General features: G+C 45.3%; 1 protein-coding gene across 1 annotated transcript in view; it reads right to left on the bottom strand.

The window, feature by feature from the left end:
- klhl17 (kelch-like family member 17) overlaps positions 1–25894 on the bottom strand; it is a 29579-nt gene extending 3685 nt beyond the window's left edge. The window contains exons 1-10 of the mRNA XM_056273371.1: positions 25849–25894; positions 22333–22597; positions 20221–20342; positions 19159–19380; positions 11646–11762; positions 10396–10609; positions 2254–2398; positions 847–1014; positions 511–599; positions 231–304 (exon numbers count right to left, since the gene is read on the bottom strand). Coding sequence (XP_056129346.1) covers positions 231–304; positions 511–599; positions 847–1014; positions 2254–2398; positions 10396–10609; positions 11646–11762; positions 19159–19380; positions 20221–20342; positions 22333–22546 — 1365 coding nt within the window. The 5' untranslated portion in view covers positions 22547–22597; positions 25849–25894. The remainder of the gene's footprint in view (positions 1–230; positions 305–510; positions 600–846; positions 1015–2253; positions 2399–10395; positions 10610–11645; positions 11763–19158; positions 19381–20220; positions 20343–22332; positions 22598–25848) is intronic.
- Between the last annotated feature and the right edge of the window lie 339 nt (positions 25895–26233).

Here is a 26233-nt window from a genome sequence, read left to right as displayed (position 1 = left end):
CATCCGGTTTCCCACCCACAGACACGGCCAGTTGTGTCTTTAGGGGCGCCTGACCAAGCCGGAGGTAACATGGGGATTCGAACCGCCGATCCCTGTGTTGGTAGACAGCGGAATAGACCGCCATGCTACCTGGACGCCCCGGAATGGTATTGTTTTGCATATATCATCGATCTTACACAGTCAACGGGTGAGTTATGTATTTCGATGATACATTTAAGAGCAGCGTTTACCTGGGGGTCATATTTTTCCACAGTTGCAAGGTGCGAGGAGCTGTCATAACCTCCCACTGCATACAAATTACCATCTGGTGGAGAAAAGGGAGTGAACACTGAGATCATTGTGAAAGATTACGTCAATATTACAACAGTGCAAGGTTGGGCTGCCAGCTCCATCCTGTCAAATTATATACCACAATAAAATGAAGACAATGAAGGCTATGCACATAGCCTACAGCTAATAGTGTTACAAGAAAGCCATGGCATGTTGTGTTGGGCTTGATCCACTTCCTACCCAGAGTGGCGACTCGTACATATCTCCTGCGGGTGCTCATGGCAGCGATGGAAGTCCACGTACTTGTCAGAGGGTCATAACGCTCTGCACTGTAAGAGGAGAAAGAAGAAAAGCTTGTCTTTTTTACCCACTTTTAACTTTTTCTCATGTAAAGTGCACTGGATTTTCAAAGAGTACAAAATGCGATTTATAAATTAAATTTGATTGATGCAAGAAAATAAGGCTTAAAGACTCTGAATTATTAATATGATGTAAATCTGTCATTGTCTAAAACACTGGTGCCATCTAAACTAATCTCACAAGTGCCATAATGTTTAGATTCCAGTCCGTCTGTACCTATTGAGACACGAGGCTCCATCATAACCACCAGCTGCGTACAGTAAGCCATGAAGCACAGCAACACCAAGACAGCTACGCCGTGTCCCCATGGAAACCTCAGGTTGCCAGGCGTTTGTGACAGGGTCGTAGGACTCTACAGTTGCCAGGTCTGAGGTGCCATCGTACCTACAGGGAAGTGGACTGTTTGAGTTGAGGTTAACTTGACAGTAGGCTGCATCGTCTCATGACTTTTTAATGAATACACAGTGCACATGAGAATAGCAGCAAAGCATTACAAACTTTAAAAGAAAAGCTACCAAAATCCTTTTCTCTCTGTGACTCTGCATACTATATAAAAAAATGTAAAGAAATAAAAATTCAAAAACTGCTTTATACTGCACACAAGGAGGGAGCAACTCCATCTTAGAAGACAAGTTTAAACAATCACTAATCATATCCAATACAAATGATCTGCAGTTCTTCCTGCCAGAGCAATCTCTTTATATTGTCACAGAGAATTGTTTCTTTATTTACACATACTATAAAAAGTAAAACAAAAAGATACAACATATAATTGGAAATAGAATGTGAAGGAAAATTGCCTAAAAACCCTAGAGGGGCTTAAAAAGGGGCATTCTCCAGTCAGCACGCTACAGGAAACAATTACAGCAATGCGGTATGCACGATTTGTATGTATCTATCAATAATTCCAGACATAGCAAAAGATGGAGACACGGTTCAGCACAGCACCCGACAACAATGCATCCCATAAAAACCCATGTTACACAAGTACAATGAATCAGTCATAGTCACAAGACACACACACACACACTAAAAACACTGATCATGATACATTCAAGTATACACAAACACTATCATTAACAGACTACGAACATACACTCATGTGATATGGCTTAGAGTTTTCATAAGACAAGAAAGATAAAGGAGAAAATAAACACAAATATATAAAAACAAGCGATATTCATAATAGGCCTTTAGACTTACATGACAAAGGAAAATATTGGTTGGACCCAGCTTATTGGTTACTTAGAAATGATTTCAGGGCTCTTTTAAACTACTGCGAAGACAAATTAAAAAAATAGAAAAGGCAGAGGATTCCATATTTTGAACCCGAGGTAGAATATACTAAAAAGAGATTGGAAAGTACGGGAATGGGGGGGGGGGGTCCTAAGGAGATAACTACGTGTGGAGTAAGTTTGAAAATGATAATTGTATGCAAATATGTAATGGAAAAAAAGGGGGGAAGAGTTTTTTTAAAGGAACTGTGAACAAATAAACCAATCTGGAGATGGTTCACTTGATAACCATCTTCAATTCACATGATATTGAGAGTTGTGGCGATTCGATGGTGTACCAGCTGAGGCTCACTCATAGTAGGTCAGCCTGATGGTGCTCATCACTCACCCTCCTACTGCATAGAGCCTGTTACCAATGGCTGCCACACCCACCCGCGCCCGCCGAGTGGACATGGACGCCACCATGTGCCAGCGGTCCGTCCTGGTGTCGTAGGCCTCGCAGTCTCCGTGGATGGCAAATAGGCTGCCACCGCCTGGTACACACACACACACACACACACACACACACACACACACACACACACACACACACACACAGGCACGCACATGCACACAGAGGGAATGGAAAAAGGACCACTTGACAGTTTAAGAAATAACATAAATCCCTTAAAATCAATGCTACTTCAGATAGTGTGTGTATACTGTATATGATTTAAGGAAGGAAAGTAAATGTAATAATGAATGTGCACTTTTTGCATTGTCAGTGCTCCCTGTAGATCATGTGTGTTTGTAGTACACACAGACACATATGTACATGTACATATGGACAAATATGTAGTCATATCGATGTGTTTTTTTATTTTATACACACACACACACACACACACGCACGCGCAGACAAACACACACACACACTCATCATTGGTAGTCATTCGAAGCGAGTATGACTGTCCTCTCCGTTCGGTTGTCTACTTATGGGTCTTCAGATGGCTGTAGAGGTCGAGCCGTGATCCACATACTTTGGTGCAGTGTAGATAGGGGAAAGTGGTGGTGGTTTCAGCCTTTTTCCTCTCTCTCCTTGCGGTGCTGTCTCTTTTTCTTTGCAGCACAGTGGAGCTCCATTTCATGACGTGCAGCTCCTTCTGCACGGATTTCTTCCAGGAGCGCCCTATCCAGTGCAACGTGTTACCAGTTGCTCGATGTGATGTTGAATTTCTTTAGACCGGTCTTAATATTGTCCTTGAAATGTTTCTTTTGCCCGCTGGGAGCTCCACCGGGAGCTCGCTGACCTTCCTTCAGCTGGCAGTACAGGATCTGTTTGGGGAGACGTGTGTTGGACATGGGGATGACATGGCCTCCCCATCGGAGTTGGTGCTGCATTATTGTGGTGGTGATGCTAGTCATGTTGGCTTCTTTCAGAATGCTGATGTTGGTGCATCTGTCCTTCCAGCTGATCCTCAGGATCTTTTGTAAGGATCTTTGGTAGTATTGTTCCAGGACTCTCAGGTGACTACTGTAGGTGGTCCATGACTCTGCTCCATACAGCAGGGTGGGGAGAACAACAGCTCTGTAGACCAGGAGTTTTGTTTGGGCCTGGGTCTTCAAAGACTCTTTTCCTGAGTCTGGCATAGCGCCAATGGCACAAGTCAAGTAAAGTCAATTTTATTTGTATAGCCCAAAATCACAAATAACAAATTTGCCTCAGTGGACTTTACAGCAACACAACATCCTATCCTTAGACCCCTGCATCAGATAAGGAATAACTCCCTAAAAAAACCTTTAACAGGAGAAAAAATAGGAAGAAACCTCAGGGAAAACAACAGAGGAGGGATCTCTCTCCCAAGACAGACAACGTGCAATGGATGTTGTGTTTACACAATTTACAGAATACAAAACTGAAAGAGGATAACAGAATTATAATGGAATTATAAAATATATGAAGACTATGATGAGGTCATGCAGTGTCAAGACGTCACCGGAACAGCCCAGGACCCGAGCTGCGTGACCACCATCACCATGTAGACAAAAATAAAAAACATTAGTCACACATCTTAGTGAGAGAAGGATATAACATTGAAACAGGATAACAAAATTATATGGATTTAAAAGATATATAAAAAGAAAATGTGATGAGGGGGATGCCAAGCAGTGTCCAGGTGGCAACCACCATCACCATGGAGACCTGGGAGGAGGACAGACTGCATGTGCACACAAGGGAGACTCACATTACACCATTCACACACACAGAAGAAGAGAGAGAAGACATCATTCAGAGAGAGAGAAAAGATGTGAGAGAAGAGAACAGTTTGCAATAGTAAATAATCTATTGTGGAGTTAGAAAACAACGAGACAGGAGACGTGAGAGTAGACGTAGTCGAGGTAGTTTACTAGCTCCAACTTTGCATGTCATACGTTCGACAACGACACTGAACTGTGTACCGGAAGCGGAAGTGCCTTATCTGACCCCTCGCCTCTTCCCTTAAAGGTACACTGTCCTCTTAGGTGAATGTCTCTAGTTATATAGATGTGGGTCACCACACAGCCCCCCCCAGAATTCACCTACACAAAACAATGCAAAACAGCAAAAGCGCAAGTCATGAACATAAAAATAGCCTCTACAACAGAACAGTCAATGACATAGTGCAAAGTCACGGGGAAAACAAGTGACGAGTCGGGGGGCGGACCCTGCGGCCATAACGGCTGCGCTTCACAGGAGGGGAAACAGATGGGGCCGAAACCCGGGCCATAGGTGGGGCCGAAGCAGGAACAGAGGCAGGTGCCGGGGCCGACCTAGGAGGGCGTCCCCGCCGCGGGGGTAGGGCCAATTGCATTGGCTCCCCAATGTCCAAGTGAGCGGGCTTGAGACGGTCTATAGCGACCCGCTCTGGCCTGCCCCCCATGTCCACCACAAAGTTCTTATCCCCCGCCTCCAGGACACGGAAGGGCCCGTCGTATGGGGGCTGCAGCGGGGACCGATGGCTGTCGTGCCTAATGAAGACGTACCTCGCCGATGGCAGATCCTTGGGGATGTAGGACCGGGGGAGGCAGTGTTGAGACATCGGAACGGGAGCGAAGGCACCGGCAGCGCTCCGGGACGCACTGAGGTGAGAGGCGGCCGACCAGGGAGCCGTAGCATCCGGAAGAAACTCCCCCGGAACTCACAGGGGCTGGCCATACACCAGCTCAGCGGAGGAGGTCTGGAGGTCTTCCTTCGGGGCCGAACGCAGGCCGAGCATGACACATGGGAGCCGGACCATCCAGTCGCAGCCAGTGAGGCTTGCCCGCAGAGCGGCTTTCATGTCCCGATGGAACCGCTCACAAAGTCCGTTGCTCTGCGGGTTGTACGCCGTAGTGCGGTGGATCTTCATCCCCAGGTGCTCAGCGACCGCCGTCCAGAGCTCCGAGGTAAACTGGGAGCCCCGGTCGCTCGTGATGTCACCCGGCGTGCCGAAACGGGCCACCCAGCAGCCGATGAACGCCCGTGCTACCTCTGCTGCCGTCGTGGAGGACAAGGGAATAGCCTCTGGCCACCTGGTGGCCCTGTCCACAATAGTGAGGAGGAACGTATAACCACGGGAGGGGGGCAGGGGACCCACCAGGTCAACATTGACGTGGTCAAACCGCCTCTCTGGAACCACAAACGGCGCCAAAGGGGCCTTGGTATGGCGGTGCACCTTGGCGCGTTGGCACGCCACACACGAGCCGGCCCAGGCTCTAACATCCTTACGGAGCCCAGGCCAAACGAACTTGACGCTCACCAGCTTGGTCGAGGCCTTCACTCCCGGGTGGGAAAGGCCGTGGACGGTGTCGAAAACTCGGCGCCGCCAGGAAGTAGGCACCAGGGGGCGCGGTTGACCAGTGGAGATGTCACAGAGGAGGGTGGTGTTGGCCGCGTCGAACGTCACGTCCTCCAGCCGTAGCGCCGTAGGGGTCGACCGGTAGTCTTGAACGGTCGCGTCCTTGGCTTGGTCCGCTGCCATAGCGGCGTAGTCGAGTCCCAAGTGAACGGCGTTAACAACCGCTCGTGAAAGGCAGTCGGCGACGAAGTTATCCTTGCCCGACACGTGTTGTATGTCCGTGGTAAACTCGGAAACCGCCGCGAGATGGCGCTGCTGACGCCCAGACCACGGTTCTGAGGTTTTGGCCATACAGAATGTCAGCGGTTTGTGGTCCACGAAAGCGGTGAACTGTCGGCCCTCCAATAGGAACCTAAAGTGTCTGGTTGCGAGGAAGAGACCCAGTAGTTCCCTATCAAAGGTGCTGTATTTGCGCTCGCTCTCACGGAGTTGTTTACTGAAGAACGCCAACGGCTGCCGCCCCCCCCCCCCCCCACCCACTGCTCACACACGGCCCCCACGGCGTAGTCGGAGGCATCCATTGTAAGGGCTATGGGGGCAGCAGGCGGCGGGTGAGCTAGCAGCGCAGCATTGGCCAGCGCGGTCTTGGCAGCCACAAAAGCCTCGTCCATCCCCGAAGACCAGTCCAGCTCGTCCTTAGACTTCTTACCCCGCAGGGCCTCATACAGGGGACGCATGATGTGGGCGGCACGGGACAGGAAACGGTTATAAAAGTTCACCATGCCCAGGAATTCCTGCAGCGACTGTACAGTGCGGGGGCAGGGGAACATGGTGACAGCCTCAACCCTGGCAGGGAGGGGAACGGGCCCTGTGGAGTGATGTGGTGCCCGAGGAAGGTGATGGACGACTCCCCGAACTGACACTTAGCTGGGTTGATGATGAGGCCGTGTTCGCTGAGCCTGTCAAACAGCTGTCTGAGGTGCGTCATGTGTTCCTCCGCCGACGCGCTGGCCACGAGGATGTCGTCTAAGTACACAAACAAAAATGGCATGTCGCGGAGCACAGAATCCATAAGGCGCTGAAACGTCTGCGCCGCCCCTTTAAGGCCGAAAGGCATACGTAAAAACTCAAAGAGCCCAAAGGGTGTGATGACAGCCGTTTTTGGGACATCCAGTGGGTGGACCGGCACTTGGTGATACCCCCGCACTAAGTCGATTTTGGAATAGATAGCAGCGCCCGCCAGGTGGGTAGAGAAATCTTGTATGTGCGGTATGGGGTACCGGTCGGGGGTCGTGGCATTGTTTAGGCGACGGTAGTCCCCGCACGGGCGCCAACCCCCGTTGGCCTTAGTAACCATGTGAAGAGGGGAAGCCCACGGGCTGTCAGAACGGCGGACAATGCCGAGGCGCTCCATAGTCGAAAACTCCTCCCTGGCTATTGCGAGCTTGGCCGAGTCGAGGCGTCGGGCCCGGGCGTAAACTGGGGGGCCCACTGTGGTGATATGATGTTCCACGCCGTGCTTGGCCACCGCCGAGGAGAAGGTGGGTGTGGTGAGCTCGGGGAAATTTGCGAGCAGGCGTTGGTATGGATCCCCGGTGGAGAGTGTGTTAGCGAGGCACAGCGCTCCAGCGCCCCCAAACGTGCAGGGGTATGACGCAAAAGAGACGGCATCAATCACGCGACAGTTTTTAACATCCACCAGCAGGTTGAAAGCACAGAGGAAATCCGCACCTAGGAGCGGGGTGGATACAGCAGCCATCACAAAGTCCCAGCCGAAACGTCGGCCGCCAAAACACACGTCCACATGTCTGATACCGTACGTCCGAATGGACGTGCCGTTGGCGGCGTCCATCTGGGGGCCGTGACTGTCGGTCATCGTGTCCACAGCTTGTGCTGGTAGTATGCTGCGGTGAGCGCCAGAGTCAACCAGCAGCCGTCGGCCCGACAAGGAGTCTCTGATGAACAACAGCTTGCAGTCACGGCCGGCGCCCATAGCCGTTAACGAGCGCCGGCCTTGGCGTTTCCCTGAACCCTGTAATTGCAGGGTTTGCGACACTGTTTTGCTTTTGCCCCAAACCTGGCATGGTAATAACAGAGCCCGTCGTCAGGTTGGCGGCGGGCTGTCACCGCAGCCGCGGTGTCCATATAGTCGTACACAGGTGGTGGTGGGGCGGTCTGGTGGGGTAGCAGGGCATGCACAAACTGTTGCCGGTTGGCCAGGAAAACCCTGTCTGCTTCAGCAGCCAGAGAACGGTAGTCCTTGGAGGCGGCGAGAGGAGAACTGGCCAGTGCTGTGCGTACAGGTGCGGGGAGCTGCCTCAGAAAAATGTGTGTGAAAAGAAAGGCCGGATCAGCCGATCCCAGCACAGACAGCATTTTTTCCATTAACTCAGACGGTTTGCTGTCGCCGAGGCCATTCGGGGACAGTAAACGGTCTGCCTTCTCCAGCTCCGACAGTTCAAATAGTTTCAGGAGGAATGTCTTTATAGCATCGTACTTGCCAGCAGCTGGCGGAGCTTCCAACAGTGTCATTGCTCGCGCCGTTGTCGATGCGTCTAACGCCGCCACTACGTGGAAGTACTGCGTTGCATCCTGCGTTATCCCTCTCAGCTGGAACTGGGCTTCCACATGTTGAAACCACGGCCGTGGATTATGCTGCCAAAAGTCGGGTAGCTTCACAGTAGCGGTGTAAATGCTAGCGTTAGCAATAGCCATGTTGTTAGCACCGGCTTCGTCGTTGTCAGACATACTCGTATTAGTAGTTCGATCACGTCGGGGTCACCAATGTGGGGTTAGAAAACAACGAGACAGGAGACGTGAGAGTAGACGTAGTCGAGGTAGTTTACTAGCTCCAACTTTGCATGTCATACGTTCGACAACGACGCTGAACTGTGTACCGGAAGCGGAAGTGCCTTATCGGACCCCTCACCTCTTCCCTTAAAGGTACACTGTCCTCTTAGGTGAATGTCTCTAGTTATATAGATGTGGGTCACCACACTATACGCTATAAACTTGTCAGCAGAACAGTGCTTGGTAAATTCATTGAGACAGAAACCAACCTGCCATGCAGTACAGGTTGTGAAGCACTCAACTTAAAGGCAACTAATTTTAGGCTAAGGCAAAAAGATGAGTTTTAAGTTTGGATTTAAAGGACTCAACAGACTGTCTGACGGCAGCAGGCAGGTTATTCCACAAGAACAGGGCCCAATAGGAAAGGGCCCTGCCACCAGTTAAGATTCTAGCATTCTGAACCATCTGAAGACTTTTAGTACTAGCATGTGGCAGACCCAAAAAAAGACTATTACAATAATCAAGTCTGGATGAAACAAATGCATGTATTAGAGTCTCTGCATCAGCCATGGACAGGAAAGACTGAATTTTAGCTATGTTATGTATTTGGAAAAAAAGGCAGTCTTCATGATTTCTTTAATGTGCTTATCAAAGGAAAGGCTGGGAAACGTAACACCAAGATTTTTGGCTGCCACACTTTGTGAAGTCACTTAGTTGTCGATTGTTATTGTTACTTGATCAAATTGGTGTCTGTGTCTACCAGGGCCAATGACCAGCATCGTAGTTTTATCCAAATTCAAAAGCAGAAAATTTTGTGACATCCAATTTTTCACAGCCCAAGCAGGCCTCTAAATTAGTCATTAGAGTATGATCATCAGCCCTTATAGGCACATACAGCTGAGTATCGTCAGCATAGCAATGGAAATTCATTCCAAAATGCGTATAATTTGGCCAAGAGGTGAAATATAAAGAGAGAAAAGTAGAGGGCCAAGAACTGAGCTCGGAGGTATGCCATATTTAATGTAAGAGAATTCTGATGTAACAGTATTATAGTAGACACAATGTGTTCTTCCAGATAAATAGGACTTAAGCCAAGAGACAGCTAAGCCAGAGACACCAGAATTACAATTTATTCTGTCCAATAGTCACAGTGATCAGTGGTGTCAAAGGCTGCCCTGAGGTCTAGTAGTAGAAGCACAAAAGTGGAATCAGAGTCCATAGCTAGTAGGAGATCATTCACTACTCTGGTCAGGCCTCAGAGTCAATGTCAGCTTTTGAGGAGAGAAGGCTGCCGAGGTAGGGGAAGTGATCAACTTTTTCAATAATTTTGTTGTCAACTTTTATGGTGAGCTGTGTAGATGGCTGGTTGAGTGGAGGTTGGTATAAGACTGGGTCTTCTTGATGTTTACTGCTAGACCCAGGGCTCTGTATGCCTTGGCAAAGGCATTCAGAATGTCCTGGAGGTCTTCTGCAGAGCGTGCTGTGATGGCGTTGTCATCTGCATACTGAAGCTCCATGATGGTGGTGTTGCAGACTTTGCTCCTGGCCTTGAACCTATTGAGGTTGAAGAGCCTGCCATCAGTTCTGTATAGGATTGGGATCCCCTGTGACAGCTCTTCACCAATGTGGTGGAGTACGGCAGCAATAAAGATGGAAAACAGGGTGGGTGAGATGATGCATCCCGGTTTGACCTGTTTCCACAGTGAAGGGCTCAGACTCAGAGCTGCTGTTGCTGAGCACTGTGACTGACGTGCCATCATGTATAAGTGTGTGTGTGCGCACACACACACACACACACACACACACACACACACACACACACACACACACACACACACAATAGAAATGCTGACATTTATCACAAATTACATTATAGGATGTAAAGTGAGTCTGTGTAGGCAATGAGTGTGTACCCTGGTGGGTACCTTCAGGGGCACACTGACCAACGGCGAAGAGCACAGGGCTGGCGCCCTCACAGCGTCGTGGGCGTGTGCGGCAGTTGCTGAGCACACCCCTCTGCTCGGGCATCAGGTGGTACTTGAGGGCCTCGATCAGCAGGTCCTTGCACTCTGAGTGGTGACGCACCAGAAGCTCTGTGTCCACATTGCTCATCAGGAAGTCCCGCCTCAGCAGTGGCAAGCGCACACACTTCATGAGCTAGAGGGGTATGGGACACATGGACATTTTTGAGAGAAGGTCAAGATGAGGAGGAGGGAGAGTTATATTAGAAATAAACCGATCAGCCAAAACTTATAAACCACTGACAGGTAAGTGAAGAACACTGATTATCTCGTGTCAATGGCACCTGTCAAGGGGTGGGATAGATTAGACAGCAAGTGAACAGTCAGTTCTTGAAGTTAATGTGTTGGAAGCAGGAAAAATGGGCAAGCGTAAGGATCTGAGTGACTTTGACAAGGGCCAAACTGTGATTGCTAGATGACTGGGTCAGAGCATCTCCAACATGGCAGGTCTTGTGGGGGTGTTCCCGGTATGCAATGGTCAGTACCTCCCAAAAGTAGTCCAACGAAGGACAACCGGTGAACTGGTGAACCGGCGAACTGGCGACAGAGTAATGGATGTCCAAGGCTCATTGACACGCATGGGGAGTGAAGGATAGCCCTTCTGGTCTGATCCTACAGAAGAGCTACTGTAGCTCAAATTGCTGAAAAAGTTCATTCTGGCTATGATAGACAGGTGTGTCAGAACACAGTGTATCGCAACTGGTTGCCTATGGGGCTGTGTAGCCAGAGACCAGTCAGAGTGCCCATGCTGACCCCTTCATGGCAGCGGTATTCCCTGATGGCAGTGGCCTCTTTCAGCAGGATAATGCACCCTGCCACACTGCAAAAATTGAGGAATGGTTTAAGGAACATGACAAAGAGTTCAAGGTGTTGTTGCCCTGGCCTTCAAATTCTCCAGATCTCAATCCGATCGAGCATCTGTGGGATGTGCTGGAAAAACAAGTCCGACCATGGAGGCCCCACCTCGCAACTTACAGGACTTAAAGGATCTGCTGCTAACATCTTGGTGCCAGATACCAGAGGCCACCTTCAGAGGTCTTGTGGAGTCCATGCCTTGATGGGTCAGAGCTGTTTTGGTGGCATGAGGGGGACCTATAGTATATTAGGCAGCCGATTTAAATGTTTTAGCTGATCGGTGTAAGATGAATAATATTGAATATTGGAATATTCACCCAAGGTACGTGTTGCCTGCGTCCATCAATGTCATGTTTGACCCAGCTCAGGACAGCCCGGTACACCTCCTCCTCAGAAGGTACATTCAGATTGTCACTCGAGATCAGGTCCAGTACCTTGGTGGGAAGTGACAGGACAAAGAAGACAGAGAGTGACACATCACATAACAAACTGCGAGTGCAAATGTCTCAAATTCAGATTTTTGCTGGAAAATTCTCAGTGACAGTGCCAGATAAATGGCTGCAGGTGTTCCTAAAATCCTGCATTTCTAAAAAAAAACACAAAAAAAACACACAAACAAAAAAACCAAACAAAACTTCAGCTACATAGTTGAGTACATTTTTAATCTTCATTTTGAATTGGCTGATAACGCTGACTGCCTAAACATGTCAAAAGTCGCATAAACACATATATCAAGTAACTTGTTTGAGCCAATGATGATAACACATTACCAAAACTATTCTACACAACATTACCCACATTTGGAATTCACATTTAACTGTCTGTGCACAACTATCAAGTTTCCTCTCATGTTTCATCTCCATGTTGTAAATTTAGGATACTAGTGTGTCTGTCTGTGCTATGGAGTGTGCTGCAGTCAAAGGGTGGCTGGTAGCTGGCACTATTCCCAGGCTGATGGGGAGTTGGTGAGGTCAGGCGGGGCTTGAGAAGCCAGCTGTCACTGCCTTCCTGCCTGGCCAGATCAGGGCAGCAGTTAGCAGCCTCAAAACAGCATCCACTAATTCACAGTTACTCAGAGAAATACTGCTGTTGCTGATGCCACACCCAGCAGACTCACTCTCTTCCATGAGTGCATACTGCAGAACATTAACTCAGAGAGAAAAGGGGAAGCATATGAGCAGGAAATGTAAAACAAAACTTGCTGTGATTATTCAAGTATTTGCTGTCCTTGCGCTACAGCAGTCAGAATAAAGGATGCATTAAAGAGGATATTGAGGTACTTGTTGAAAAACTGACTTCTGAATGCCTAAGATGTCTTCATCCACTTCGCAAACAGTAATTAAACTGGATCCATTCTCTGTAGGCTACACAATGTCATGTAATGTCACATCCAGTGACATGGTCTGTACCCATTTCTGGCATGCCTCGCCATTTCCTTCATAATGTACCGGAAGAGATACAGGATATAACCCATGCCCCCATGAGCTCAAAGTAGCTCAGAGCAGCAAGTAAAGAAATCCAGATGTCATGCAAATGTGATGGGCCCACAACAGAGCAGGGGAAGTTGGGGAGGGCAAAAAGAAAGGGGTGGTAAACCAAAGAAATAACAGAAGAGAGAGGGAAAAAAAACAAAGATAAAAAAAGATGCCTGGTGGTTAATTTCCAAGAGAATTCATAAAGCAGGTGCCCGGGTAGCGTAGTGGTCTATTCCGTTGCCTACCAACATGGGATCGCTGGGTTGAATCCCCATGTTACCTCTGGCTTGGTCAGGCAGCCCTACAGACACAACTGGCCGTGTCTGCGGGTAGGAAGTGGGATTTGGGTATTTGTCCTGGTCGCTGCACTAGCGCCTCCTCCGGTCGGTCGGGGCACCCCCCAGATTGGCAGAGAGGGGGTGGAGCAGCGACCGGGACGGCTTCAAATTAGTGGGGTAATTGGCCAGATAAAAAATTGGGAAGAAAAAGGGGAAAATTGGAGAAAAAATATTCATAAAACTTCACCACCAAGCTTCCCTAACTGGACAAACCCTCTCACAGAAGACTTGGACAACTAAGCTGAGTATTTCTCTGGAGAACAGTGGCTTCAGTCATGTGGGGATTTGTTAATCAGAGTTGAGAAGACAATGGGAAACTGATGCCACCACCTATTCAGCTAACTTTTTTTCTACCGCCTTTATTGATAACAGGAGGTATATTAAAATTATAGAAAATTGCCAAATGATGTTATGTACTACTACTACTACTTTTGGCTGCTCCCATTAAGGGTTGCCACAGCGGATCATCCGTTTCCATTTCTTCCTGTCCTCTGCATCTTCTTCTGTCACACCTGCCACCTGCATGTTCTCTCTCACCACATCCATAAACCTCCTCTTTGGCCTTGCTCTTTTCCTCTTCCCTGGCAGCTCCATATTCAGCATCCTTCTCCCAATATACCCAGCATCTCTCCTCCACACATGTCCAAGCCATCTCAATCTTACCTCTCTTGCTTCATCTCTAAACCGTCCAACCTGAGCTGTCCCTCTAATATACTCGTTCCTAATTCTGTCCTTCGTCACTCCCAATGAAAATCTTAGCATCTTCAACTCTGCCACCTCCAGCTCCACCTCCTGTCTTTTCGTCAGTGCCACTGTCTCCAAACCATATAACATAGCTGGTCTCACTACCATTTTGTAAACCTTCCCTTTAACTCTTGCTGGTACCCTTCTGTCGTAAATCACTCCTGATACTCTTCTCCACCCACTCCACCCTGCCTGCACTCTCTTCTTCACCTCTCCTCTGCACTTCACGTTACTTTGTACAGTTGACCCCAAGTATTTAAACTCATACACCTTCATCACCTCTACTCCTTGCATCCTCACCATTCCTCTGTCCTCCCTCTCATTCATGCATAGGTATTCCATCTTGCTCCTACCGACTTTCATCCCTCTTCTCTCAAGTGCATACCTCAACCTCTCCAGGCTCTCCTCAACCTGCACCCTACTTTCGCTAAAGATCACAATGTCATCCGCGAACATCATCGTCCACGGAGACTCCTGCCTGATCTCATTCGTCAACCTGTCCATCACCATTGCAAACAAGAAAGGGCTCAAAGCTGATCCTTGATGTAATCCCACCTCCACCTTGAACCCATCTGTCTTTCCAACTGCACACCTCACTTCTGTCAGACTTCCCTCATACATATCCTGCACCACTCCTTCATACTTCTCTGCAACTCCCAACTTCCTCATACAATACCACACCTCCTCTCTCGGCACCCTGTCATATGCTTTCTCTAAATCAACAAAGACATAATGTAACTCCTTCTGACCTTCTCTATACTTCTCAATCAACATTCTCAAAGCAAACATCACGGAATTTCAGATAACATTCAACATAAATGTACTTAATGAATTCAATGGACATAAGCATGTAAAAACAACAACACAGGTTACACAGTGTTAAAGTTCAGCTGAAACAGCATTTCGAGAATATCTGATTTCTGTATTGAGACGTATTTCCGAGTGAAACAGGATAGACTGGTGGGACACAATGTTGGGAGGAATTTGATTTGAGCATTGAAAAGTGGGCATGTTGCAAGCTAGCTAACTAATGAATCTTAGCTCTGTGCTGCTAAAAGTTGATGATTGATTGATTGGGTGGATGTCATGATATTATTGGTTGAAATTGTTTGGTTGAAGCCCAAGTAACCACAGGTCATATTTTGTTTTACAGGAAGAAAACATGATTGAATTTTAATATAAAACAACAAAGAAATTAAAAAATTTTTTTCATATTTTGTTAAATAGTCCAAAGGAGTTGAATCAAGTGCAACTGGACTTGGTATATATCCGTGAAGACGTGTCGCCTCTCATCCAAGAGGCTTCCTCAGTTCGTGCCTCTCTGACTAGACCAAGCTAGTCTGACTGGCTGGTGATGAGACTCAGAATTTATCCTCTAGGAGTCGTTGTCAGAGCTATTGATATGCGTGGCTCTTTGTGATCCGATGTTTACCAATGCCCATCGCTAACAGAGCCATAGATATGAGTGGCTCTTTTAAAAGGACATTTTTCATTTCATCTCGACTTTAAATGTGTACAAAAACCTGACACATTGCAAAGCAATATAAACATGCACTGAAAGTTAACTTAAAAGTTAATACTGAATTAGATCGCCCAAGTTGCTTGACTGAAGAGCTCAAATTTAAAATGCTGAAAGCAAAATTCGTCGTCATCGTCGTTAGCGTCTCTCGTGTTCGAGGATCCATTCCAAGAGATTAAGGTGTGTGCTTAAAAACTTGGAGCCATTCGCTAAAGCCTTGATTAAAGTGGTGATCAGGTCACGACGCTGGTCCACACTGCTTGGCCTGGGAGGATCTAGTTCCATGGCAACACAAGAGTGAAGACGATGGGATCCGCCTTAAAGCAAAATTATACCAGCAATAATTCACTCCTAGTGCTGTTAGGACTTTAAGAGAACACAGCAGCTGTGAAAACTTTACTAGCTGTGGCTAATTACTGCTGGAGGAGCATGACTCTCACTGCAGCACTGTCACTGCAGAGCCCAACTAGTAAATAAGTGGTGGTCAAGCTGAGCTAGTGTGCCAGATAAAGTCCCCGAGATCATGACAGCGGTGTGATGATGTAACTACAAGGACACTGACTGACAAGGGGAAGCTAGAGAAGAGATGTGAATGAATGCTGACAAAAGGTCAACTTTTTTGGCAGCCATGCAGTCTTGGTGACTCTGTCTCTGGTGACCCTTTGAGGAATCTGTTAGGTGAAATGATTTAAAATGCTGTCAGCTGTGTTAATAGTGATTTAGTGACGAAAAGGAAATTAGTGATATGGAGACACTAATCTAAAAACATTCTGGTGTAGTGCACATCTGTGACATCTCTTGATTTTTGGCATCCTATGAAAGAAACGTAGGGATTGTAAACAATTGAAAGGATTAATCAAACAGCTTGTTCACTCGCCAAAATAAAAAAAAAATCAGAAATCTGTCATTGACTCTATTTGAGCAAAATATCTCTATCAGAATAACCCAACTGACTTCAAAAGTGACAAAACAAATAGATATGAAAAATTAAATGAACAAATAACTAAAATACTAACAAATTTATAACATCCAATCCAATAAACTCACTTTTCTGTCAACCAGCCACAAGATGATGAATCTGTCAAAGTAGCAGACTGCAATAGCAACCAATGTGACTAACAGATAAGACAAACTAACTTGCAAGGTGCTGGTAAAAGAAAAATTGTCCAAAAATTTTTCATTTCTGGGGGCGTCTGGGTGGCGTGGCGCTCTATTCCGTTGCCTACCAACACAGGGATCAGTGGTTCGAATCCTCGCGTTACCTCTGGCCTGGTTGGGCGTCCCTACAGACACAATTGGCTGTCTGTGGGTGGGAAGCCGGATGTGGGTATGTGTCCTGGTCACTGCACTAGCGCCTCCTCTGGTCAATCGGGGCACCTGTTTGGGGGGGAGTGGTAACTGGGGGGAATAGTGTGATCCTCCCATGCGCTACGTCTCCCTGGTGAAACTCCTCACTGTCAGGTGAAAAGAAGCAGCTGGCGACTCCACATGTATCAGAGGAGGGAGGCATGTAGTATTCTGCAGCCCTCCCCGGATCGGCAGAGGGGGTGAAGCAGCGACCAGGACGGCTTGGAAGAGTGGGATAATTGGCAAAGTACAATTGGGGAGAAAAAAAAGGGTGGAAAAAAATCCACAAAAAAAGGTTCATTTCCCATCCTTAATACCCCACATTTGACACTGCCTCCCTGTTCAGTACCAAACTTTTTTTTCTTCCAAATTTACTTAAATTCAAGATTTTACTTGTGAACAAGTACAACAATACACATTGAAAATAAGTAAATCCAGTACACAGTCACCTAAACATGCACTCACATACAAAATAGAATCATCTCACAATCAATAAAGAACATAAAGCCACACATAATGACAGAAATAGCAATATAAAGAAAAAAAATGTAAAAATTAGAAGAAAAAAAGGTTAAAAAAGGGGTCAGTACAAATATGTGCTCAAAGATACAAAATGGTGCAATAATCACAAAGTCCAATATAGGGCTGAAGTGGTTAATCGAATATACGAATAATCAAAAGACAAAAAAATCGTTAAAGAAAATCATGTACACTACCGTTCAAAAGTTTGGGATCACCCAAACAATTTTGTGTTTTCCATGAAAAGTCACACTTATTCACCACCATATGTTGTGAAATGAATAGAAAATAGAGTCAAGACATTGACAAGGTTAGAAATAATGATTTGTATTTGAAATAAGATTTTTTTTACATCAAACTTTGCTTTCGTCAAAGAATCCTCCATTTGCAGCAATTACAGCATTGCAGACCTTTGGCATTCTAGCTGTTAATTTGTTGAGGTAATCTGGAGAAATTGCACCCCACGCTTCCAGAAGCAGCTCCCACAAGTTGGATTGGTTGGATGGGCACTTCTTTGAGCAGATTGAGTTTCTGGAGCATCACATTTGTGGGGTCAATTAAACGCTCAAAATGGCCAGAAAAAGAGAACTTTCATCTGAAACTCGACAGTCTATTCTTGTTCTTAGAAATGAAGGCTATTCCATGCGAGAAATTGCTAAGAAATTGAAGATTTCCTACACCGGTGTGTACTACTCCCTTCAGAGGACAGCACAAACAGGTTCTAACCAGAGTAGAAAAAGAAGTGGGAGGCCACGTTGCACAACTGAGCAAGAAGATAAGTACATTAGAGTCTCTAGTTTGAGAAACAGACGCCTCACAGGTCCCCAACTGGCATCTTCATTAAATAGTACCTGTTAGAGCCTGTTTGTGCTGTCCTCTGAAGGGAGTAGTACACACCGGTGTAGGAAATCTTCAATTTCTTAGCAATTTCTCGCATGGAATAGCCTTCATTTCTAAGAACAAGAATAGACTGTCGAGTTTCAGATGAAAGTTCTCTTTTTTTGGCCATTTTGAGCGTTTAATTGACCCCACAAATGTGATGCTCCAGAAACTCAATCTGCTCAAAGAAGTGCCCATCCAACCAATCCAACTTGTGGGAGCTGCTTCTGGAAGCGTGGGGTGCAATTTCTCCAGATTACCTCAACAAATTAACAGCTAGAATGCCAAAGGTCTGCAATGCTGTAATTGCTGCAAATGGAGGATTCTTTGACGAAAGCAAAGTTTGATGTAAAAAAAATCTTATTTCAAATACAAATCATTATTTCTAACCTTGTCAATGTCTTGACTCTATTTTCTATTCATTTCACAACATATGGTGGTGAATAAGTGTGACTTTTCATGGAAAACACGAAATTGTTTGGGTGATCCCAAACTTTTGAACGGTAGTGTATATCCAGCGGCACAGTGGCACAGTGGTTAGCGTGGTCGCCTCACAGCAAGAAGGTCCTGGGTTCAAGCCCCAGGGTAGTCGGTGGATCATCCCGGGTCGTCCTCTGTGTGGAGTTTGCATGTTCTCCCCGTGTCTGTGTGGATTTCCTCCGGGGGTTCCGGTTTCCTCCCACAGTCCATAGACATGTTGGTCAGGTGAATCGGCCGTAATAAATTGCCCTAGGTATGAATGTGTGTGTGTGTGTGTATGTGTGTGTGCCCTGTGATGGCCTGGTGGCCTCTCCAGGGTGTCTCCCCGCCTGCCACCCAATAACTGTTGGAATAGGCTCCAGCATCCCTGCAACCCTGAGCAGGATAAGCAGTTCAGATAATGGATGGATGGATGGATCTATATCCAGATACCAACTAGAGGACTGCATTGCTCCAAGTTTAGACTCCACGATGGTTGACTATGGGGAGACGTGTAGAGTCAATGAAAACCAGATGGTGTGACTCTTACCTGTTTTAGAGGCAGTAGCATGAACTCTTCAGTCTTGGACACCTCCACAAAGTGCTGTAGGACATACTTGTGGGCCGACTTAAGTAGATCACTGCAGGAGTGTGTGTCAGCGAAGCCCCGGATGCCCAGGCAGTTGGAGGGGTCCAGCTGACTCAGGAGGAACTTACAGCAGGCGTCCCGCACCCCATTGAGCTGGAGCAAGCTAGCCGCTGGGAGCAACGTCTGGGAGGGGAATCATTACAGGGTATGTTCTGACTCATGTTACTGAAGAAGAAATACAATAAGTCTGTCATGCTGTACCTTGTGCTTTAAGAAACACAGCAAATAGGGGGAAAACAAAAACTTCTTGAATTCGACAGGCTTAAAGCTATCAATCATGAAGATTTCCATGAAAACAAATGTCCTTCCTGATATGTCTTTATGCTCAATAATCCAGGTAAGAAAATCAAAGAAAAAAAGCTGAATCAGCTCATCTGGACACAAGGTTTATTGAGAGAAATGTTGACTGAAATGACTGAAGAGGTCACTTAGATGAGTGATGAAACATTTCTCTCAATAAATGTTCTGTCCAGATGAACTGATTCAACTTTCTTTCTTTGTCCTTTCTGATACTTCCTATCCCTGGTATATTTAAGAAAATAGATAAAGAACAAATATCAAAATCACAAACACTTTTGCACTTGCTCCTTTTAATTAGCTACCCTCGTGTCAGACTGTCTCAGGAAAATTTTATGATGCATGACATTTTATGTCTTCAGCGTAGTGGCCAAATGCTGATGAAGAAGGCAAGTAACAATGAATCTGAAGCAGCAGTGAATTTATTGTGGCTAATGGGGGGGGGGGGGGGCTTGCAGAAGACTTTTACCAACAGACTGTACAATATCAAAAGCTTAAACCCAGGTTCAAGTATGTTTTTTTGTTTGGTGGTGGGGAAGATGCTGTCAGCAAAAACAAAGATCCTCAGGAATTTAACTTTAACTAGTTGACTTTGTCTTGTACTGAAACTTCTCCATCAAATGGTTGTAGCCAGAGAGACGAATTATGAAATAGTTCCCTCCATACCTGCACGTTCCCTTCTCCCACCACGATCTCGGCTGTGTAGGCGTACTGAACAAGCTGCTCCAGCGCCTGAGGGTCAATGTCGTGTAGGGTGACATGGGTCTGCCTACTCTCCGACATCTCATCTGCATAACCACACAGGACAAATGTTAGTAGTAGCAGTTGACAATCAGCCCACAACTTTCAATTAATAAAATTCTGACATGTTTGTTAGCCTTCACTGAGCATGGTAAACTTGTTGAAAAGGTGCCATGTATAATATTTTGGCCTTCCTGAAGTATAAATGCTATGAATAGTAAATATCTGCAGGTGTTGCTGAATGGTAGTGACTGAGACATTGTAAACAACTCGCAGTCTGCCAGATTTCTGCATCGAAAAACACAGGAATTAGGATGGCTGAGTTGTTTGTGTTGTTGTGCAACACCCCCACCCTCCCCCTCCCCAAAAGACTTGGCTCACACTCTCAGTTCTTGTCAAAATAAACAGCAATCGCAGCGAATAATATCTACGGAGGGCGCTCCAATATGGGCAGACGCCGGGAAACATGCTGTGTATCCACTACCTTTCTATTTGAATTTGTTCGTCTTGCTTGCTTAGATTTGTTTTTCTTCAAATTGCTAAACAATAGAAGTCAGGATTCAATTGGAATTACACATAGCACCTTTAATTTCCTCCGCTTCAACACCGCTGTCTCCCCATTCACTCTCACTGGCATAGGGCAGATCTTACATGTATACAAAAATCAGAATCAGAATCAGGTTTATTGGCCATGTAGGTTTGCACATACATGGAATTTGACTCCGGTTTCATGGCTCTCTGTGTACTTAACATAGAATAACAACACTACAACACAACAACTGCAAAACATTGGTACTCTTTCATCAGTTATTTTGACTTTTGCCATTTTTCCTGAATTCTGGACTCTGTAAAGGTCCCGCCTGATGTCAGTGTTCCCACCCAGCATCAGGAGGTACCACAAAAACAGCCAATCGCTCCACCTTCCTCTGATATCTAAGAACAGGGTGGCTGCACAATTCACAAAGTTCAGTTAAATACTGTGAAACATTTTTAATGTCTGATATTGAGAAATATGAACAATTTCCCTAATTGAAATTAACATGAAAATTAAAACAACAACAGCCTGACCAGCATACAGGGCTGATTTCTCAATGGGATAATGACACAGTAACAAACTGAAACAATTATCAGGAATCAGGAACATTTATTTGTCATTTCATTTCATGCATTTGCATACATGAAATGAAATGAAATATCATTTCCCCCAGTCCACAGCAGTGCAACACAAAGACAAAAACACATAGCCAAACTACAAGAACACATATATCCAAACTACAAAAAAACTAAAAAACACATTTATCCAACATAACCACAAAAAAAAATGCAATTAATAGACGTCTTACATTTACGACTTAAAATTCCCCATTTGCTCTTTCACCTTTTGAGTACTGAGTTTGGAAAAAACAACAATATATTATAAGACTTTTTCCAGACATGCAGACACCCTGAGGAAGAAATCAAATGCATTAATATATGCAAGCAGATAGAACATCTCATGCTTTTGTTATTCCACCAGACTTGCTTTGTTGTTTGCCAGGATAGGCAGATAAAAAAAGGTTAATTAGTCAGTTAGCCAGATGAGAGAAAACCTGGAGTCTCAAAGCTAGTCTGCTGACTGACTGGAGATGCACTGTAACCTGACAGTGGTCTAGTCCGAGTTGCAGAGAAGTGGAAAAGGAAGTGGGACATACACCTCATCTGGCCACCTGTGACTCAGACAGTAAGAGGTGTAATACAGCGGAGGTGGCCAAGACAATGAACCAGGAAGGGATGACGTCATGGTGTGAGGAAAAGTGAGAGGCTGAGCTGGTGCTCACCGCAAGCAAATGAGCCATAGTTTTATCAAAAAGTCTCTCACCCACTAAGAAAAATGAAGAACAGTTTGAAGACAGAGAATGAGAACCTCTGCAACATAGTGACCTACTGATTTTGAAAAATGAAGGCACGGAGGAAACAAGAGACATACATAGGTGGGGAGGGAAGGCAGACTGAAAGAACAGCAGTGGAGCAAAAACACTGATAACAATGGAGACCTACTGGTAAACATGGCATGGAAGTAGGGGCTGCAGGAGGCCAGCACCACCTTGTGTGCCTTTATCTCTTTGTTGGAGACATGCAGCACAATGTCACAGAGCAGGCCGCGCTGTCGCATCCTGTTCATGGACACGAAGGAATCGTGGTAGTGGCGCTTGGAGTTGTGCGAGATGCTGTGCCCATCACGGTTGAGCAGCTGCATGCCCCCCTCCATCATGGTGCCTGCTGTGGCGGTGGCCGGCTCTTGCCTGAGCCGTAAACTGGGCGACTGCAACACACAGATTCCATATCAGTTAATACTAATAAGTCATGTCCAACCAGCACAAAGCTAATGCATGCCATTTACCTTAAAAAAGTGCTTGCACTATCAGAAAAGTATTTCCCGTGAGAGACTCTATAACTTGTCTACTCTCATTACATGTGTTTTGAAAGGTGCCTTAAACAATCACTCAAACCATTGACATGTAAGGACAACCGTCTTGACATCTATGACAGGAGTCCCACACTAGTGTAAAAGAAATCTTGGTTGGTACGGCTAGGTTTAGAGATTGCAGTTGATTATTTCATATTCAGTGTCACGACTGATTATATCTCATTATGAACATGACGATGTCAAAAGTGACAATTAAAATCTAAAAAAGGCACCTTATCACTGTAGGCTTTTCATCTCTTAATTAGCTTGAACCATGTATTTCATCTAGTCTAAATGTCAAATCTCCTAGTGAATCTAATTGCACTAGAATGAGCGGTGGGCTTAACCTCATGTCTAGCTGCTGATAGGCAGGATAGAGGAGCAATAGGAGAGATGTGATCCAATTTAGCCTTTTTTTATGTGCTTTCACCCACCAGCAACCCTTTGGTCAATAATAATGCATTACCACAGAAACTTGTGTGTTCTTATTCAAATGTATTCTTAGATACACTCATAATCCACTTGGACTAACTAGCCCATACCATGAGATAACAGCAGTTCTAACATCGCAAGCTATATTTGTCCTGAGTGCAACAAAACAAGCTATCAACAAGGAGCATTTTGTCCAACTAGCTTGAACATGTAACTCAATCAGAGCAGCCATGAAGTACCACTTTCAAAATGGCACAGTGCTAACATAAGCAAGAAGAAACAACTGAGGTGCCTCGGAGTTGTAGAGCAAGGTATTTAACTCCCAATTGCTCCAATGAAGTTGATTAACTTGTCATTTGTAGAAGACTTTGTGCCAAGATGTACCAATATTTAAAGGGTTTAGATGTGACAAAAAGTATGGAAGGTTATCAAATCTAAAACCCAAAAAACTGCTCACCACAAAATCTGCTAGCCTGCCATTTCGGTGGGCTTACCCTCATACAGTTTGACACTGAGATGTTAGTGTTTCTGACAAGTCATACAAACTTCAAGTGTTTCCTTTATAGTAATTCAATAATTCAGTTGTAATTCCCCTTCAAATTGGTAAAATTGTCCCCAGAGAATGGAAAAAATTTAATGTATGGTAAATTTATCAACTGATTAGCAAAGTTTAACCATGCATATACAGCAATAAAAATATCTATATACCATCAATTTTTAAACTGCAACACTTACTGAAACTACCAGTGGAGTAGGGCCAAAGTGAACCTGGGTCTCCACATCTACACATCTACACCTAAAAAGATCTACAGGGAACACTGAATGCAGCATAGTTACGATCTAAAATACATTGGCCAACTATTTTTGATACCTGTGGAAAAACCATTAGCACAGACTTGAGTACAACTCTGGAGCCACCATTACAATGTAAAGAACAACACAATAACTGTCCTTAAGCTCTACATTACAGCTAAGTTGAGTTTGGGTTTCATGCATGACAGAGGAAATTCCCATTGAATGTTTTGAGTTCTTGTACAATAAGCCCTTGTCAGAGTATCACTGTATCACGTTTATAATGTCAGCTGCACTGCTGACATTATAGGAACTGCATTGTCCAACCTAGGACCATCTCAAATGTCACCACAGCTGTGGGGCGAGTGAGGATCTCCCACTTTCCATCTCACAATAGACCACAAAAATACAACAGAAGGACCTCCATATGCCTCATTGAGAGGACGATCCGTTCTTGTGCAAAAGGGGATAATTTGAGATAATTTGCAAAGTGAGACATCTGAACGTACATCCAAGGATGCAGAGAGCAACACAGCAGCCACGACCTAAAACACAGATGGTGACAATGTAAAGCAGTTGCCATACCAGGGGCCACTGAGGACATCTAATGCTTGCTTTTCTGATATGAACAAATCCTGCTTTCGATTTGACACTCTGATAAAGGTTTATGGTTTCCTTTTAAACAATGCAAATACTGAATCATCATCCCACTGTTGTCGAGGCCAATCTTTCTTGGACAGAGGAATGCCTCTGTTCATATATCACGGCACCTTATGTGGTCTGAAGCAAACCCCCAGCCCCCACACCATCTATTTTAAATAACAGCAGCTATCATCAGCAGGAACACAGCAACGATAGGCTGGAAAGGAAATTACATGATTTACCAATGGCTGTGTTGCGGTCTTCGGCGGTTATCACAACCTCTCCTCCTCGGTGATGTGGGAAAACACAGCAGCTGTCGCATTCAGATGTATATGAAATTAGCAATATCTGTCCATATTTAGTCTCAAGAATAGAAAATATGGAGAAAGCCTCTGTTTAGTGCTCGATGCTGTTTGACGTCTATGCAAACTGCATGAACGCTGACATCATTTTTAAGGTAGACTCACAGGAGCTAATGTTAACATTTGTAACACCGTTCCTGTAAGGCAAATATCAACAAAATTTGTGGGAAACATTTCATCAAAATGGTCTGCTGCAGATTTTGGCTGAACAGTCACCCTTGGGAGAAAATGTTTATTTGCTGTGCAACCTGCTGAAGACGACCTTAACGGCTTCCCTTGCGCCAGCGCGCATGAGAAGTACCAAAACATTGGTGGCGCTCGATTAAATCTCCATGTACGCACGGAAGCGGAGTTTATCTCATCACCACATCCTATGTCCCTCTGTCCGCCTTGGCTATCGTCTACTCTTCAAATATTTTTCGAGCACATCGAAATGACAGACCAGCGGCAGCTAATAATATAATATAATAAATTTCCATCTCACAATAGACCATTTTCTAATTTGCAACAAACTAGAGGTGACAAACCAGGATTAAGCAAACGTCGTATTTCAGATTATTAATGTTATACGATTTAATTAATTAACACGAAACTCTGGTTCAGTAACAGAATGTGAACGTGAATACTTCACGTTAATGTAGTCTCTGTTAAGATAATAAGATAGAAATGTAAATAACCATGAGGGTCCCCACCCCCCACAAAAAAATCATATAACCATTCTAAGATTCTGCAAATACGTTTTTGAAGTAAAGTTTACCCCGGTAGTAATTGGTTATGGCGCTGCTCAATTTTCAATACTACGGTGTTGGGAGTATTTGTGGTTTGTGGTAGCTAGCTAGAATGGTTAGAATAGCTAGCCTGTCTAGAAAATAAACTCACCTGCCGTTTTTGATGTCTAACAGACAGCAATGATTTCTTTCAATTCCAGACGTTTCCCAGCCTCTGAATAATATTGATATCTATGGTAAAAGAAATAAAATTTATCGCGGTGGATTCACTCTCGTTCTTCTACCGGCTGTAGTCTTGTGAATGCCGATAATCGTTTCTCGTTAATTGCAGCATCGAATGTGGAATCAAGACAGCGCTCTCATCCTTCTGCGCAAAGGCTCGACAAAGTTTAGCGCAAACGTAGAATGTGTACGTTCATATTCTTTTTGTATTCATATTCTTTGTGTGGTTTAAAAAAAACAGATGAAACATTTTAATTATTTCTCACGATTTCTACTATCTCTCAGTTGTCATGCTAAGCAGCGTCATGACATTA

The sequence above is a fragment of the Lampris incognitus genome, chromosome 2 (genome assembly GCF_029633865.1).
Source record: "Lampris incognitus isolate fLamInc1 chromosome 2, fLamInc1.hap2, whole genome shotgun sequence".
NCBI classification, from domain to species: Eukaryota; Metazoa; Chordata; class Actinopteri; order Lampriformes; family Lampridae; genus Lampris; species Lampris incognitus.
Note: the sequence above shows the minus strand (reverse complement) of the source record. Positions and strands in the feature narration are given on the sequence as shown.